At 44.4% G+C, this 13,974-nt stretch overlaps 1 protein-coding gene across 1 annotated transcript; it reads right to left on the bottom strand.

Annotated features, from left to right (window-relative positions):
- Positions 1–4,168: 4,168 nt before the first annotated feature.
- pnpla8 (patatin-like phospholipase domain containing 8) lies at positions 4,169–13,134 on the bottom strand. Its single transcript, XM_069671044.1, has 10 exons — positions 13,015–13,134; positions 10,638–11,738; positions 10,405–10,554; positions 10,160–10,311; positions 9,931–10,025; positions 9,657–9,828; positions 9,503–9,560; positions 9,231–9,425; positions 6,080–6,275; positions 4,169–5,978 (listed from the first exon to the last, which is right to left on the bottom strand). The coding sequence occupies exons 2-10, from the start codon at positions 11,574–11,576 to the stop codon at positions 5,704–5,706; spliced, it is 2,232 nt and encodes a 743-aa protein (XP_069527145.1). The 5' UTR covers positions 11,577–11,738; positions 13,015–13,134; the 3' UTR covers positions 4,169–5,703.
- Between the last annotated feature and the right edge of the window lie 840 nt (positions 13,135–13,974).

The raw sequence follows: 13,974 nt of genomic DNA, 5'->3' as shown, positions 1-13,974 counted from the left end.
GCAGCCCAGGCATGTCACCGTCACATTTTCACCGTCTTCGTTCATGAAAGGTGCAAAGAATGCAACCAGTTAGCTCACCGTAAGGCATGTTCAGGACATCTGCACAGTGTGGGAAAAAAAGGGTTACATACGCACAGTTTGTTCAAATGACGAACATATGTAACACTCACACAGGCCAAGGGGCTTTCACATGTGAGTCATGAAATGCTGCTACTCGTACCGGTGACAAGACCTGGAGGAGTTTTAACAATTTAGGCCGTCTCACTAAACATGATCCAACACGAGCTAAAAATATGTCGCCGGTGTGTCCATACATGCGTGTGTTGCTTTGAACGCATCATTACTTTCTATGGGTGTAACTTAGAAAACAATAACATTTTCTTTTCAATGTTGACCTAACAGATTGCGTTCCCACCGCACAGTACGTTGCAACGGTGGGCACTGACAGCGTTGTTTGACATTCATGCATTCATTCTCTTGGACAAACAGGATGTGTGTGCGTGTGTTTTTGTGTGCGCAGGTGTGTCGCCACGCTAACCGACTGGCAGATATCTGCGGAGAACCGCAGCACAGTGTAAACGGCTTCTTTTCACGACGGCACGCAGATGTGGGTTTTTTTTATAGACATACCGCTGCAGAGTGTTACATTCTCCCAGGCGCTTTAAACATAACAATTTCAGTTGAATGGATTTGTGCTACATTTATAAGACAAAACACGCAGCATGTTTTGGTATCATTTTACAGTCTTGGGATGAGCGAGTGTGTACTTTAAAACAGGTTTACACAGGCAGGGTATATTATAGCAGGACAATGTCTCTTTGACAGCGACCAGGTACTGTTATTGTTTACACAGCGCCCTTTCCAACGTGGATCTTGTAGGTGCTTCTTTATGCTTCATAACCTGACATGACCCAGAAGGAAAATACAGAATACAATCCTCCTCGAGCCCTTTGCTGATATTTCCCCTCTGCAGCGACACTTTAATGCACAAATCCATCCCTTCTCCCTCACTTCTATCCCTGCGTGCGCCTCACACACACTTCAAACCCCCTCAGGGAAGTATTTGTTGCTTTATTTGCACCACTGGAGCTACCGTAAAGACTATGATCACACGTGTAACTGCTTTTTTATGTTTGCAATAACAGTCCTGATGCTGCGGTGCGTTCAAAAGCAAAGCGGAGCCGTGACTAAACAATGCAAGAACAACTTGTAAAAACTTCTTCAAACATGCTGCACTTGTTGTTTGATTAAGACGGTGGCACATCCTGGCACATGTTCGGCTAATGAAGCGTACAAATGACAGAGGGTGAAAAACAAGATACGGTGGTTGGCTGACTGTGATCACTTTCTTTGCGCATCAAAATCCAAAATAATAAAAGAGGTCGATTGTGTAACACACTCCTGCAAAATCAGGGACAATTTTAGGCTAACGTGGGTGCACATACATTGAGAAGATTGTAAATGAGAGGGGGAATATACCAGTTGCTAGGGAACACCATAAGACCAGACGATCCGATTCTGCGAGAGGAGGAGGAGGAGGAGGAGGAAGACAGCTCCTGCCACAACAAGCAACTAATAGCGCAGCGGTATGAACTATATATAAATGTCTCACTTCTTCATGTAAACACAGCTTGGCAGGCTTCGCTTCACCTTGGCACTTTGGCCTTTCACGCTAGAAGGAATTGCCAACAGGATGAGCATCGCCACAGAGCGTTAATCTCATGTTCACCTCATTTGTCTGCCCCGGCTGTGCCTGTCAGAGACGCTCAGTCTGCACACAGTCCAACTGGAGGCTTAAATAATATTAATGCCGGGTTTGACTGGAGGAATTTCACAGCAACAATTAAGCCTCTGTGTTCAAAGTCTTTCAGGTTGGCGGAAGGTGTGGGGTAATGCTGTAAGGCTCAACGGGGAAGTGAGGCAAGCAGAAGTCAGCTATGAAAGAAAACTTTATTAAATCATACGACAAAAAATCTCTTTGATAAGGACACCAAAACTTCTCAAGGTGTCTTTGGGCATTAATCGTAAATCAGACAAATTCAGGAGACTATGAAGCCACAGCACTATTTCCCTTCCACCTGGAAGCTAATGTTTTAATTGCTTAATATGTGATATGCATTTCAGCGATATTTTGTCTTAATGTTTGTGCATGCATTTGCTTTTTGAATCTGCAAGAGAATTATTAACAACATTATTTATAATGCATGTAGATGAGATCAGATTTGTACCTTTATATCTGTTTGTTTTGTTGCTCTCTTTGCATACTAAATAGGGATGCACGATATTATCGGCACGTTATCGGTATCGGCCGACATTGGCTTAAAAATGAACGGATATCGGCCAACACGCCGATATCCGGCGATATAATTAACCGATAAAATAATGGGCTGCTGCATACTTGATTAAATGCCCGACTTGGCGCAATGTCCCCGGCGCGAAGAAGACCTGTGCGGCACAGCGTGATGACGTCACGTGTCTACCTGCAGCATGACAGAGTTAGAATCCAAAATGTCCGTGGTGTGGAAGTTTTTCAAAGTGTCCACAACAGATAGCAAAACTGCTATTTGCAATGACTGCTCAGCTTCGGTGATGCGAAGAGGAGCCAAGGCAAAGTCTTTCAACACTACAAACTTGATTAACCATCTCATGACGCGTCACCCCGACCGTTGTAACAAATGTGATAAGAGGATCACCATTATACTGCACGCTAATTCCAATACAGAAGAGAGTTGATGATCTCTGCAATCAGGTGTGCGGGAAAAAAATATCGGTATCGGTAATCGGCTAAATGAGTTGTAAAATATCAGCATATCGGATATCGGCAAAAAATCCAATATCGTGCATCCCTAATACTAAATGTTGAGTTGTGTAATGTGTTGTCAGAAACAGATGAGGAGAGCCACGCGGCAAAGAGCCGCTGCTTTGAGGACTGACTGAGCCTCTGTACATGGGATGCGCGGTGTAGCCGCTAAGCTTAACTGTTGCCTCGGTTTTCTGTTTTCCTTAATTGAAATATAATTTATATTCCATATTTCAGGGAGTAATTTGACTCAAAACCAGGCAATTTTTATTGTGAATATTTTCAAAAGAAAATAAGAAAAAGACCGTAGCCACTTTGTCGGCCATGGAGGGGCACGAACATTAAACGACTGCTGTATGTACTACAGCAGGCTTTACAATGCAGACTGAAACGTCTTAGTGGCCAGAGCCATCTACTTTCTGCTTCTTATGCACCCAAAAACATGTTGGTGAAGAAAATCATTAATAAAACATTGGAAATTTCAGTTAATTAATTAATCATTTTGTTTAAAAGACCCGTCCGGAGTAAGGCCAAGTCTAGACAACCCGGCTGTTGACGTTTCCTGTTCACATCTGGTATCAACATGTGGTTTTTGTGATTGGATCACAAGTGTACAGGTGTGAACACCCTCAGGACGGATTCAGATCCGATCACTCAGGCCACATACGGAGGTGGTCTGGGACGCATTTATTCACAAACGTCTGGAAGTGTGTACGCACGTGTCTCCTGGGCCCCATTTAGCACCGCCCACTCAAAAGAGGGATTGAAAGGCGAGAGGTATTCCCATATACATGTGATCGTTGCCGTGGATACATGGAAATACAGACAGTCTGTATTTACTCAGTAAGGAGCCTGCATTTGAGTTTCTAATACGGGACGATTCCAAACCGACGAGAGGGAGAGGCGGTAAGAGCTGCAATGAAGTGAAGCTTCGGCTGCCATCGGAGGAACAGAAATATGTGACATCAATCTATCAGTCAATCCTGCGTCAACTCTGACAGTTTGAAACCAGCAGCGCAGCATCAGTGTGAAATACTTGACATATAATTCTATATCTTTCTGACATGTGTCATTGTTGCGGCGCAGTGTGGCTTTGCCTCCTCGTGGCGCATTGTTCACGTTGATTGGGGAAACGACAGAGTGACTGGGAGGAATTTCAGAGGATCTTCAATGGGATCGAAACAATGAAGCAGAAAATCAACGTGTGCAAGTGGAATAAAAAAGCAATGCATCACAAAGCATTCCTTTGTGACAACTCTATTGTGTTTGTGTTGAGTCTGACATACATTCCCAACCCATTCATACATTTGGAAGAAATCATACAGAGGACGCAAGAGAAGAATTTATATCAAGGTTTAAAAACCAGGTTTTATTTCTTCATGACATTTTTTCTCTTTCGCGTCCATGAAGCAACAAAGATGGGAGGAAAAGGGACAGTTAGGATTCTCACTATGTGAAAAGCATAGACTGTATAAAAAGATGGACGACATCACAGCTCCCGAAAAGCAAAGCCAAAACATCTTTACCGCCTCCTGCTGACCGGCTGCAGTATAGGTCATAAAGCCCGCCTCCTCCATGTTAACAGATGGGACATGAGTCAAACTATAAAATCAAAATACACGCCAAATAAATGTTTCTCAAACATTGTTTCTGTCATTATAGTTAGTTCTTATCATGATGATTCATGTCCAAGTGTTCATTTTTCTGACAAGATTTTTAATGTTTTTTAATGATTTTTAATTTTTTATTAGTTATTTGATGCTGTAAAAAGGATGATTGACAGCTCTGTTGACGAATACGGTTCCTGCAGCCAATCTGTTCCGAGGATCAGCGAGAAGAGACATAACTAAAACAATCATTGAAGTTTCAATACCTGTGAACGTCTGCTTCAGACCAACACAAGCAGCTGTAAATATGCTAACGTGTAGCATCTTTGCTGTTTTTAAGTAAGTTAAGCGTGTGTTTTGGTTAGCTGAAGTGGCTACAGCGGCTCCACCCGCGTATCACTACTGCGCAGCTCTGGCTCCAAATGACGTCACCATCGGAAGATGGCAGCGCCTGTCACGGGGGTTATTTTCCCAACAATTTCATACAATGAGAGCAGATGGGAGACTCGTCGTCCATCTATATATACAGTCATTGGTGAAAAGTATTTTTAGACTGAGGATTTTCTTGAGGGGGGTTAAAGGCAAAAGCTTTGTAAGCTTCATCATTCGGCCACAATAGAGAACATGCTTTTTACTATGAGGAAAACAGTAAATCACATTCTGATACATTATCATTAGTATCAGGAGAGATCTCAGTGTGGCTGCATTATTCTTAAATTCTAGCAAGAGCACTCAAATAATTTATAATCACTTCAAATGTTATTTACATTTCCTCGGTTAAGAATCCTACTTTACAAAGTGCATGAGGTCCGTCTTCAGTGTTAGAAATAGGCAGTCGTGTTTCTGTTTGCGCTGTGCAATCATGTATTCAAGTTACTGAAATGCAAAGGAACGTCAGTCTTTCATGTTTCTTTACAAAATAAAAGTTTCCTACAGCCATCAACTCCTGATATGCTCACGTCAGCACCACATCATTGTCTTTGTGCGTTCCAAAACAAACACTTCAAGCTAGCTTATAATTCATATATTTATGAATCAGTCAAGTGAATGTTCATAGTGTCAAACCTGCTCAGTTCCTTTCAAAGTAAAAGCCTGTCGCTCATTCACCCTGTTATTTACTTTATATTAATGCCTTTTTAATACATTATGATAGCTCAGTATTAGCTAGACATATCAAACCATCATTAAAAAGCGTGTACAGTTTGCTCCCTTTCCAACGCTTAATCGTCCAGGCTTTGGGAGCTTTACCACTCCATGTCTTCTTACCTTAAAAATCTCTCTCTGCCAAACCACTGCCTACAGCTTGGACACAAAGGGGAGCCCCTCGTACATGTCGGCCTTCAGCTTGGCCCACTCGGCCAGCCTCTGGATGGTGCTCTTCTCCTGGTTCAGCACGCTGGCCGCCTTCCTCAGCTTGGCCTCGTTGCGCTCCAGGTAGCGCTCGCCCTCGCTCTTGAGGAAGTTGAGCTTCTCCACGCGGTTCTCGTTCAGCGGGATGTCCTCGCTCATGTAGGGGTTGAAGCGGAAGTAGGTGTCGGGGGGGAGGAGGGCATCGAGCATAGTGTGCACCTCTGGAATAAGGATGGATGGGGGACGAATTTAGGTATCAAAGCTAGAAACCTGTGCCTGTTGTCTCTTATCTGTGGTGTATAAATATGAGTATGTGTCTTACCCTCTGTATCTGTGGCACTGCTGATGACGTTGGTGAGCTTGGCCTTGAGGCTGGTGTAAGTCGTGCCGTTCTTTCCCGCCGTCTCGTACCGCCCGGTGCCCAAAGACAACACACACTGCAGCGGTGTGTTGGGCCACAGACACTTACACTCATGGATGGCCAGCGCTGTAGGGTTGTTGATTAGGAGCCCTCCATCCTAAAAGGAGGAGACAGATGAGAATGGATCCTAAAGCTGTAAAGTCACCTCCAGCATTTCATCACCCAAATATGCTTACCAACCAAGGTTAATGAAAAAAAAGGGGCACTTTGGGTGTATAGATTTTGCCTCTAGGTTTAATATATTTATTGTGACAGCATGCAGGGGTCAAGTGAGGCGAAGAGAACGAGCTGCACAGCTGTAGTCCAGAGGAAAAGAAGCTTCCTGTCTAGAGATGTGCTGGCAAACTGCCCTGTTTATTATTGCCAGTTCGCTGATTTTCAACCTCAGTCCTATCATGCTATTATGAGGAGCTAATGCTATTACGGTAGGAAAAAAATGCAGTTTCGCTCTGTGGCTTTGGAGGACGTTATCTGCTTCTCCAATGGGCCCTGGAAAACCCCCGCCAGATGACCATTGAGCTTGCTAAACTACACTTCCTCAATCTAGGACGCCCGCCTCCGATGTCACGTCTCGTTCAAAATCGTCAGGTTTGAAATGTAGACTGCAGACCTGAAGATTTTTTTGACGATCCACCGGTATATTCTCAGCGTATTTCAGATTCTGTACCGCTCTAAGCCTGCAGCGATCAATGTCCTTGACTGGAAAATAGTAGTATTTCACTCCAGCGTCTCTTGCTCAGGCCGTTCCGAGGGAGGGGCGCAATGCACGCTGGGTGTTGTAGGAATGTAGAATGGGCAAAACCACTAGCCGTTTATACAACTTTCTCCACAGTGATGGCGCCAATTTCAAATATCATTGCTTCTATCGATTGCAGAGAACACCAGCTTTGACTGACAGTAGCTTTTTCCAGGAGCGAACGGCCCCTTTAAATTAGTCATTTTTTAAAAGGAATTTGGTGCAGACTGAAGCAAGATTAAGAATCTAAAAGCTGCGTTAAAAAGCATCTTTTATTTCAGTATTGAATTTAGGCGCTAACCACAAATGATGTGCTTGATTTGTCTGTTTCTCACATGATAATGTTACTGGAGTTGTTGATCTGATTAATGCCAACTATAACAGAAAGTGAACAATCAAGCTGAATGGATGCCTGGGCAGATTTAGCGCTGAACACTCTCTCTCAGTCTTTCCCCGAGTCCAGCTCTGGACCACATCCAGCCGTTGTAGTGGATTAATATTGTTGGAGAGTTTGGCACACAGGAGGTCTGATCCTACCCGGCAGAGCAGGGGTAAAGGTCATTTCAGTGCCTCTGATGGGAGGGGAGAGGGGCTCTGCTCTATTATAATTAGCAAACTGCCGAAAACACTCGTAGCCTAATTATGAAGCTGTTTACCCTCAGGTGTAAACTATTCAAACACTGGAACACAGTGCGCACCGTTGAGACAGCAGGTTAATAACACAGCTGCTCCTCAGCTCTGACCCTCAACCTTTGACCCTGAGGCGTCGCCTGAACGACATCAAGCTAAGCTATCCAATCAAGAGACATAAATATGCAGCCTCCTCACGCACGCATTTGCCGGGGTTTTATGCGAACAATTTCTACATCGAGTCCTTGAACGCATCTTTTTCCACTGCGTTTATGTCTTGTGTTTTGATGGTAGACTTTTCCTGAGAAATACCGCTGCTAGTGCTGAAAACTAGAGTAGGAGTGAGAGCGGTGGGTGGCAACGGCAGCTCAAACTGTCGATGAAACACTATACAGCTCTAAGAGGAATGTAGAGGACGACACACACAACTCATTCACTCTCCATCTTTCCATCCCTGCTGTCCATACAGAGTCCATGGGAAACTCTGAACAAAACAGATACTTACGGACGCTACTTAGCATGCTAATCAAAGAGGAAGAGGAGATTTCTGTCGAGCTAACGCATTAGCAACAAGCTAGCAAACATCACGAGTTTTTCAGGCCTGATTTTAAGCATTTTCAGCCACTTTTTTTGGCAAAGGCAAATTCTAAATGCCTCTGAGAATAAAGGCTTAGGCCAGTAAACATGCAGATTAGCATTTGTTATTAACTAAAACGCTGTAAAGGGACTCTTACATTCGGAAACAACAGGGGAAAGACACTTGTTAGAAGCAGGGACAAGGCTAATTTAGCTTAAGTAGGTTATCAGAATGAAACCGAGCCTTGAGTGTAATCGCTGCCTGTGAAGACCATCTAAAGATATCTGACCTAATAATCAAACTTCATAGAAAAATAACACATTACAGGCTGGGAAGTATTTGAATGAAAGATCCTGATGTTTTCATCAGCTTAAAATGCTAAATCACTGACTAAGCCACTGTTTTTTTTTTTCAATTTTGGAGCACCTGAAACATGCCGTGACACACGCACGAGCCCTGTTGGATATTCTCTTTCATGGGGAATCAAATCAGAAGCTTTTCATTTCTCTGCAGGAAGGCAGGCTGGGTCAAAGGAGGACGAAGCCTTTGATGTTTCAGAGGGAACAGACGGGGTCCAAGGACTCCCTCTCTCTCTCTCTCTCTCTCATTCTCTTCACTTTCGCTCTGAGTCTTGACAGCCAGAGGAGAGGATGAGCCAATTAGGAAACCGCCTGCAAGGTTATGGCTTTTGCAAAATGAAATGATATACACAGGCTGCTTGTGTCCTTGACACAAGGCGGCAGAAAAGTGGTAGTGCGTTGAATGGCGAGATTACACAGTAAATTAGGCTCCTTAGATCACTTTGGCAATCTGCACTACTCTAATACTGATGCAAATGTTAAAAGGAAAGTCATCTTCAAGGACTATGTCAGAAGATTATTGATCTCCATGCTGCTTTTTGGGACAAAATTGATTGTGGCAATAACTGATGCAGATGTTTTATGCCTAAAAATGTACCCGATATGGTTTAACTCTTCATGGGTCTATTTTTCTGTGTCTCATAATTTTTTGTTTGATCGTTTCAGCTTTACACAACCATATTCATATTCAGTATTTCAACCTAAGCTGACCAAAGACGAACCTCCCTGTCTCTCACTCCCATGTCGTACCTGATGGAGATCTTTTCCCAGCACAAATTCCTGGAAGTAGCCTGGGGCGGCAGATGAGGCCCTGATAGCCTGCCACATTTTGTGTTTGCAGTCTCCAAGGTAGTGGGATCTCACTCCTGGCATGAGTCTGTAGTTCCTAAACACGTACGCTTTCAGGGGTAAACCCCTGTTCACAATGGCACTCACTGCTGCCACCTGGTGGACATATGAAGGGAATATTTAGAGAGGAACAGGCACAGTCATATAAAGTGCCTAAACAAGCTGTGACTTACTTTCGGGCAGTTTGGGTTCCTGGCACTCTCAATCATAAACCCCTCGCCCATCCGTTCCCTACAGGAAATACAAACAGAAGAATTAGGCATCCTCAATGTCTGTTCAATCAAAGATGAAATACAGGAAACAAGAGAGGCAAGAAAGCAGACTAACTTAAGGATGTTTTCCCATATTTCGCTGTCATAGAAAGCATGGCTCCAGCCCATTTTGACGGTTCCAACGATGACATTTTGCTTGAACACATCGGCGCCCAGCTTCCTGTACATTTCCTCGCACTCCTCCAAGGGGATCTGAAAGATTCCCAGCATGAAGGCCAAAATGGCACCTGAAGGAGAAGAGAACAAGTGTGCAAGTCATGTTTCGTATCAGAAGAGTCAGCGGGGGTCTGTGTAAAACTACTGAACACTTAATAGTGATGACTGTTTACCTGTGCTGACTCCACAGATGTAGTCGAACAGCTGGTGGATTGGTTTGCCTGTCAGGGTCTGCAGTTTATGGAGAGTCTGCAGGGCCAGCAGGCCCCTGTAACAAAGTCACAAGGTTTAACAGCTATTATATGTAATCCTCTGCTATAAAAACATAGAACTTCTCTGCAAAGAAAACAGTTACTTTCCAGAACATACTTAAGTCCCCCCTCCCCACTGGAATAGGTTTACCTTGTTCCTCCTCCGTCTATAGCCAGGACCCTTATTCCTCTGCCTTTGACTGGTTCAGTGTAGCCAACCAGAGCCAGCGCTTCCCTCACAGCAGCCTGAAGAGGAAGGTCTCTAGCCTGGCGCAAACGCAGCAGGCAGGGCAGCACGCTCTCCTGAAGGTCACAATCGCAAATTTCCCCCCGCATGAGCACTCTGCGACACGTCTGACATCAAAATGAGCCGCGCCGTGATCGCAACACTCTTACCTTGATGGCGACACCTCGCGTCTCGGGGAACTCCAGGAGGTGAACGCTGAGCTCCTCCACTCGACTGGTGAGGAGTTTGACTTCAGTGACTCTCTGCAGGCCTTTCACCAGAGCTCTGGTCCTGTTGTCCACGCTCACCCTGGCTATTATCTGCATAACAAACACACACCATGACACAGACTATTTTGAACCGAACGCAGTTAAAACATTCTATATTCATTCGAGCACTTTACCTTCTCTCTTTGACTCAGCAGCTGCTGCTTCGCCTTTTCTGCTTTCTCCTCCTCACTATCCGTCTTCTCTCCCACCTTATCCACAGTGCTCTCTTTCACAGCAACTGCTGCTGGCTTGTCTTTTTCAGCTGCAATGCTTTTGGAATCACTTCTGAATTTGGGGACCAGTGGCGCGATGTAGCTCCCGACAAACGCCTGAACGCTGGGCCGGGGGTAGGAGAGATAGTGGGTGAAGCCTTTTTTAGGGGAGGTAGCAGGCGCAGGGGTGGACTGAGCTGCACTTTCAGGTGCGGGGCTGTCAGAAGAGGGTGGAGAACTTTGCTTTTCTGAGGAAGGAGGAGAGGTAGTGGGTGCTTCAACACTTTTAGCTTCTGCCACTGGAGACAAAATAGGAATGTGGTCCACATTTTTCGGAGTAATAGAGCTGAGAATGGGCTTGGAAGCAGAATCATCTGGTCTTCTTTCCTGTTTTGATGGCGGCCTGCTGTCTCCTCCATCCACTGGTGTGCTTGTGCCAAAATAATTATTGATGTGCTGAGCCAGATGCCTGTAGGTCTCATCCATGTTGGTGGACAAAGCTCCTGGGTGGAACAGCTGCAAAGTTTGTTTAGCCACAGTCGAGGAAGAGCTCGTCGCAGACACGGTCGCTGCTGAAGCTAAACTGGACGTTGGCATCTTTGTAGCAACAAAGGGCGTTTCTGTAACCTGCTCTTCCTCCGCTGTATTCCTCTCTCCGCCTTCTTCTTCTTCTTCTTCTTTCATGGTGGTTTCAGGTGGTGAGGCAGTAGAGGTTAAAATCTCAGCTTTGACTAGAGGTTTTTCCGCATGGGCGCCGTCGACCGCTGCGCAGCCAGGCTTGAAGCGGGAGAACTTGGAGATGAGGTCCGTGCTGCCTACTGCCTTGGTGACGCTGTCCAGTGTGGTCCTGATTCGAGACATGCGTTAGCTGGCTCGCTTGGAACAGCAGTGAAGAACTTTCAAATTGATCAGGGATGACGCCTAAAATCATGCAGCATTCTGGCAGACTGCCTTCCATCAACTACAGTGGTTTAAGTAGGAATTCCATTTTGCAGGGAAATGAGCAATTTGTTCAAATGTTTCCTGGAAAAAAAGAAAGGGAATAAATTAACTCAAGAAAAAACACATTCTCATAGAAGTAAATACATTACGCTGCAATGGAAAGATGGCCAGTAGAGGGCTCTATGTGACACACTGCCCAACCTGGTCGCCATGGAAATCGTTACAGCAACAAAAACAGTGCTCACAACTTAAACCCTGCAGTTCCCAGACACACAGTTTGCTCTTCCTTCTTACAAAGACATGATGGAGGACGACAGGCATGAATTAAATCTAAAGGTCTCAGCAGAGTCAGCTCAACTTGTGGAAACCCTGCTGGAGAGACACCGCCACTCTGTCAGGAAGGAGCAGGTAGATAACTCCCATGACAGTGAGATGAGGACTATTAACTGGGTGATATGCAAAGACTTTACAGTCGAAGTGGGGGAAAAGGAGATTAGGGACTATATTTTAACCTGGGAGTTGCAGCCTTGCTGGCTTTACAGTCTGGACTTCCTCCACTCAACCGCGGAGGAGCACCATACCTTCTATCACTACAGGGCCCGCTTCAGTACCCCGACCCCGCGGAAGCCCATTCAAGGGACGGCGAGCGTCTACTTCGTCGTGGGAATATCTAAAGTCAAGCCCCAGACTCTGCCCGTGGAGGTGCTCTTTATTGTGGAGTCGAACAGGCTGGTGCACACACCCGGGAGGACAAGGTTCAGAGAGAAGTGGCTCGCGGACGTTATTGAGAGCAAGACTTTGCTCCGAAGAGCGGTGAACCTTTGAACATCCCGACGTTAGACACCGCCGAGCCACCCTGAGAGAGACTTCTGGATCATTCTTACAGAAACTTATGTGATTAAACTTGCTAAATTGGCGCATGAAATCCCACTGGGTGGTTTTGAATTATCCGTTGTCCTAATGTGTATTGATCCGCCTCCGAAATAAGATAAAGATGCTAAGTTGAAACTGAAACCTCCCACAACTGTTAGCTAACTAGCCTTCAGTAGGTCCCACAGTAACTATAAAGCTAACCGTTAGCTAGGCTAAGCTTTACGTTAAAGCTAATTCAAAGGTATTGGAGGCAGCGGTTTGTAATAGCTTATATGCTTAAACAACTTAAAAGAATAACGTTAAACAACACACGACCATGATGCTTGAAAGCTGGTTTGCTAAGCAGACAGATGGCGAATGCTATGTGCACACTGAAAAACGTTACATTAGCCACTGCTAAGTTAGCTAAAGAATAGACAACCGTTAGCATCGTATTGCTAGTTAGTCAAAGTGTAACAAAATAAACAAATAATGGCAGTCTTACCATATGAAACGAACAGTTAAATACGTCGCCAAAATGATTCATTCACTGGTGCTGGTATGTTAAATGTATGGGTGCTGGGCGTGTAAGTTAAAATAAACAGGAAGAAAAGAGGAAGTGACGTAGGTCTACTAAGCTGCCGTGTTGGACCATGCACACAATACAGTCTATGCGTGCACAGTGCATTTATGAGCACTTGTCTGTACTGTTTGCATTATATTTGTTCAATAAAGTTTATTTAAAAACAAACAAAAAACTTTTAACTACAGTAAACACTTCTCAATGTATTACATCCACGCCGAATAAACGACTGGTTCTTTGTAAATACGTGTATAGTGCAATGCTTTATAATGGCCACCAGATGTCGACAAAATAACTTTGATCAAAAACCATTAATGCAAAATGGGTAGCAAATACAGTAAATTATCAAGCATCCACAACACAATATTAACAGCATATACAAACATCTGTATGCACTGACAATATTTGATTCGTTTGTTTTGGTAATTTAATTGTATTTGAGTTGTATTGAATTCACCATTTCAGCAGTAGCACTGCATTTCAGCACCATGGAGAGCACCTTCAGTTGTCAAAGTGAAATGAGTTTTGTGGAAGAGCTTTTCAAACCACGTACTTTTAAAATATTCCACTGAATATTGGTGTATTGAGCGAAAAACAGTAGAATCTGTCTAATTATTAGATTTAATTAATGTCGAGGCTTCCGAGATCTAAGGCAGGGTTTCCCTCGGCTTGAAGTAATCAATGATTCAACAGGGTCAGACTTCAAGCCGGGGGAAGCCAACTGTCGCGTGGTTTGTGGCATATCATATCTTGTTAAAAATGTCTCTTTGAAGGGAAATGTATTGGATTTAATGAAGTCAAGACGAAATCCTGCCACACTGTAGCTTGTGTGGGGCTGATTGTCGTCATATTCCAGTGATTAGAGAGCCAAAGGATGACTTT

This window comes from Semicossyphus pulcher, unplaced genomic scaffold, assembly GCF_022749685.1.
Source record: "Semicossyphus pulcher isolate SPU_LCO1_2020_fin unplaced genomic scaffold, fSemPul1.0.p SCAF_20, whole genome shotgun sequence".
Taxonomy (NCBI): domain Eukaryota; kingdom Metazoa; phylum Chordata; class Actinopteri; order Labriformes; family Labridae; genus Semicossyphus; species Semicossyphus pulcher.
This window is presented reverse-complemented; position numbering and strand designations above follow the sequence as displayed.

Excerpts from the sequence above, each read along its gene's own strand:
- pnpla8 (XM_069671044.1), bottom strand. The coding sequence starts at position 11,576 with ATGTCTCGAATCAGGACCACACTGGACAGCGTCACCAAGGCAGTAGGC. Across the intron at positions 10,555-10,637 it reads TGCTGAGTCAAAGAGAGAAG|ATAATAGCCAGGGTGAGCGT; the intron begins GTAAAGTGCTCG and ends TTTGTTATGCAG. Across the intron at positions 6,276-9,230 it reads TGGGAAAAGATCTCCATCAG|GATGGAGGGCTCCTAATCAA; the intron begins GTACGACATGGG and ends TCCTCCTTTTAG.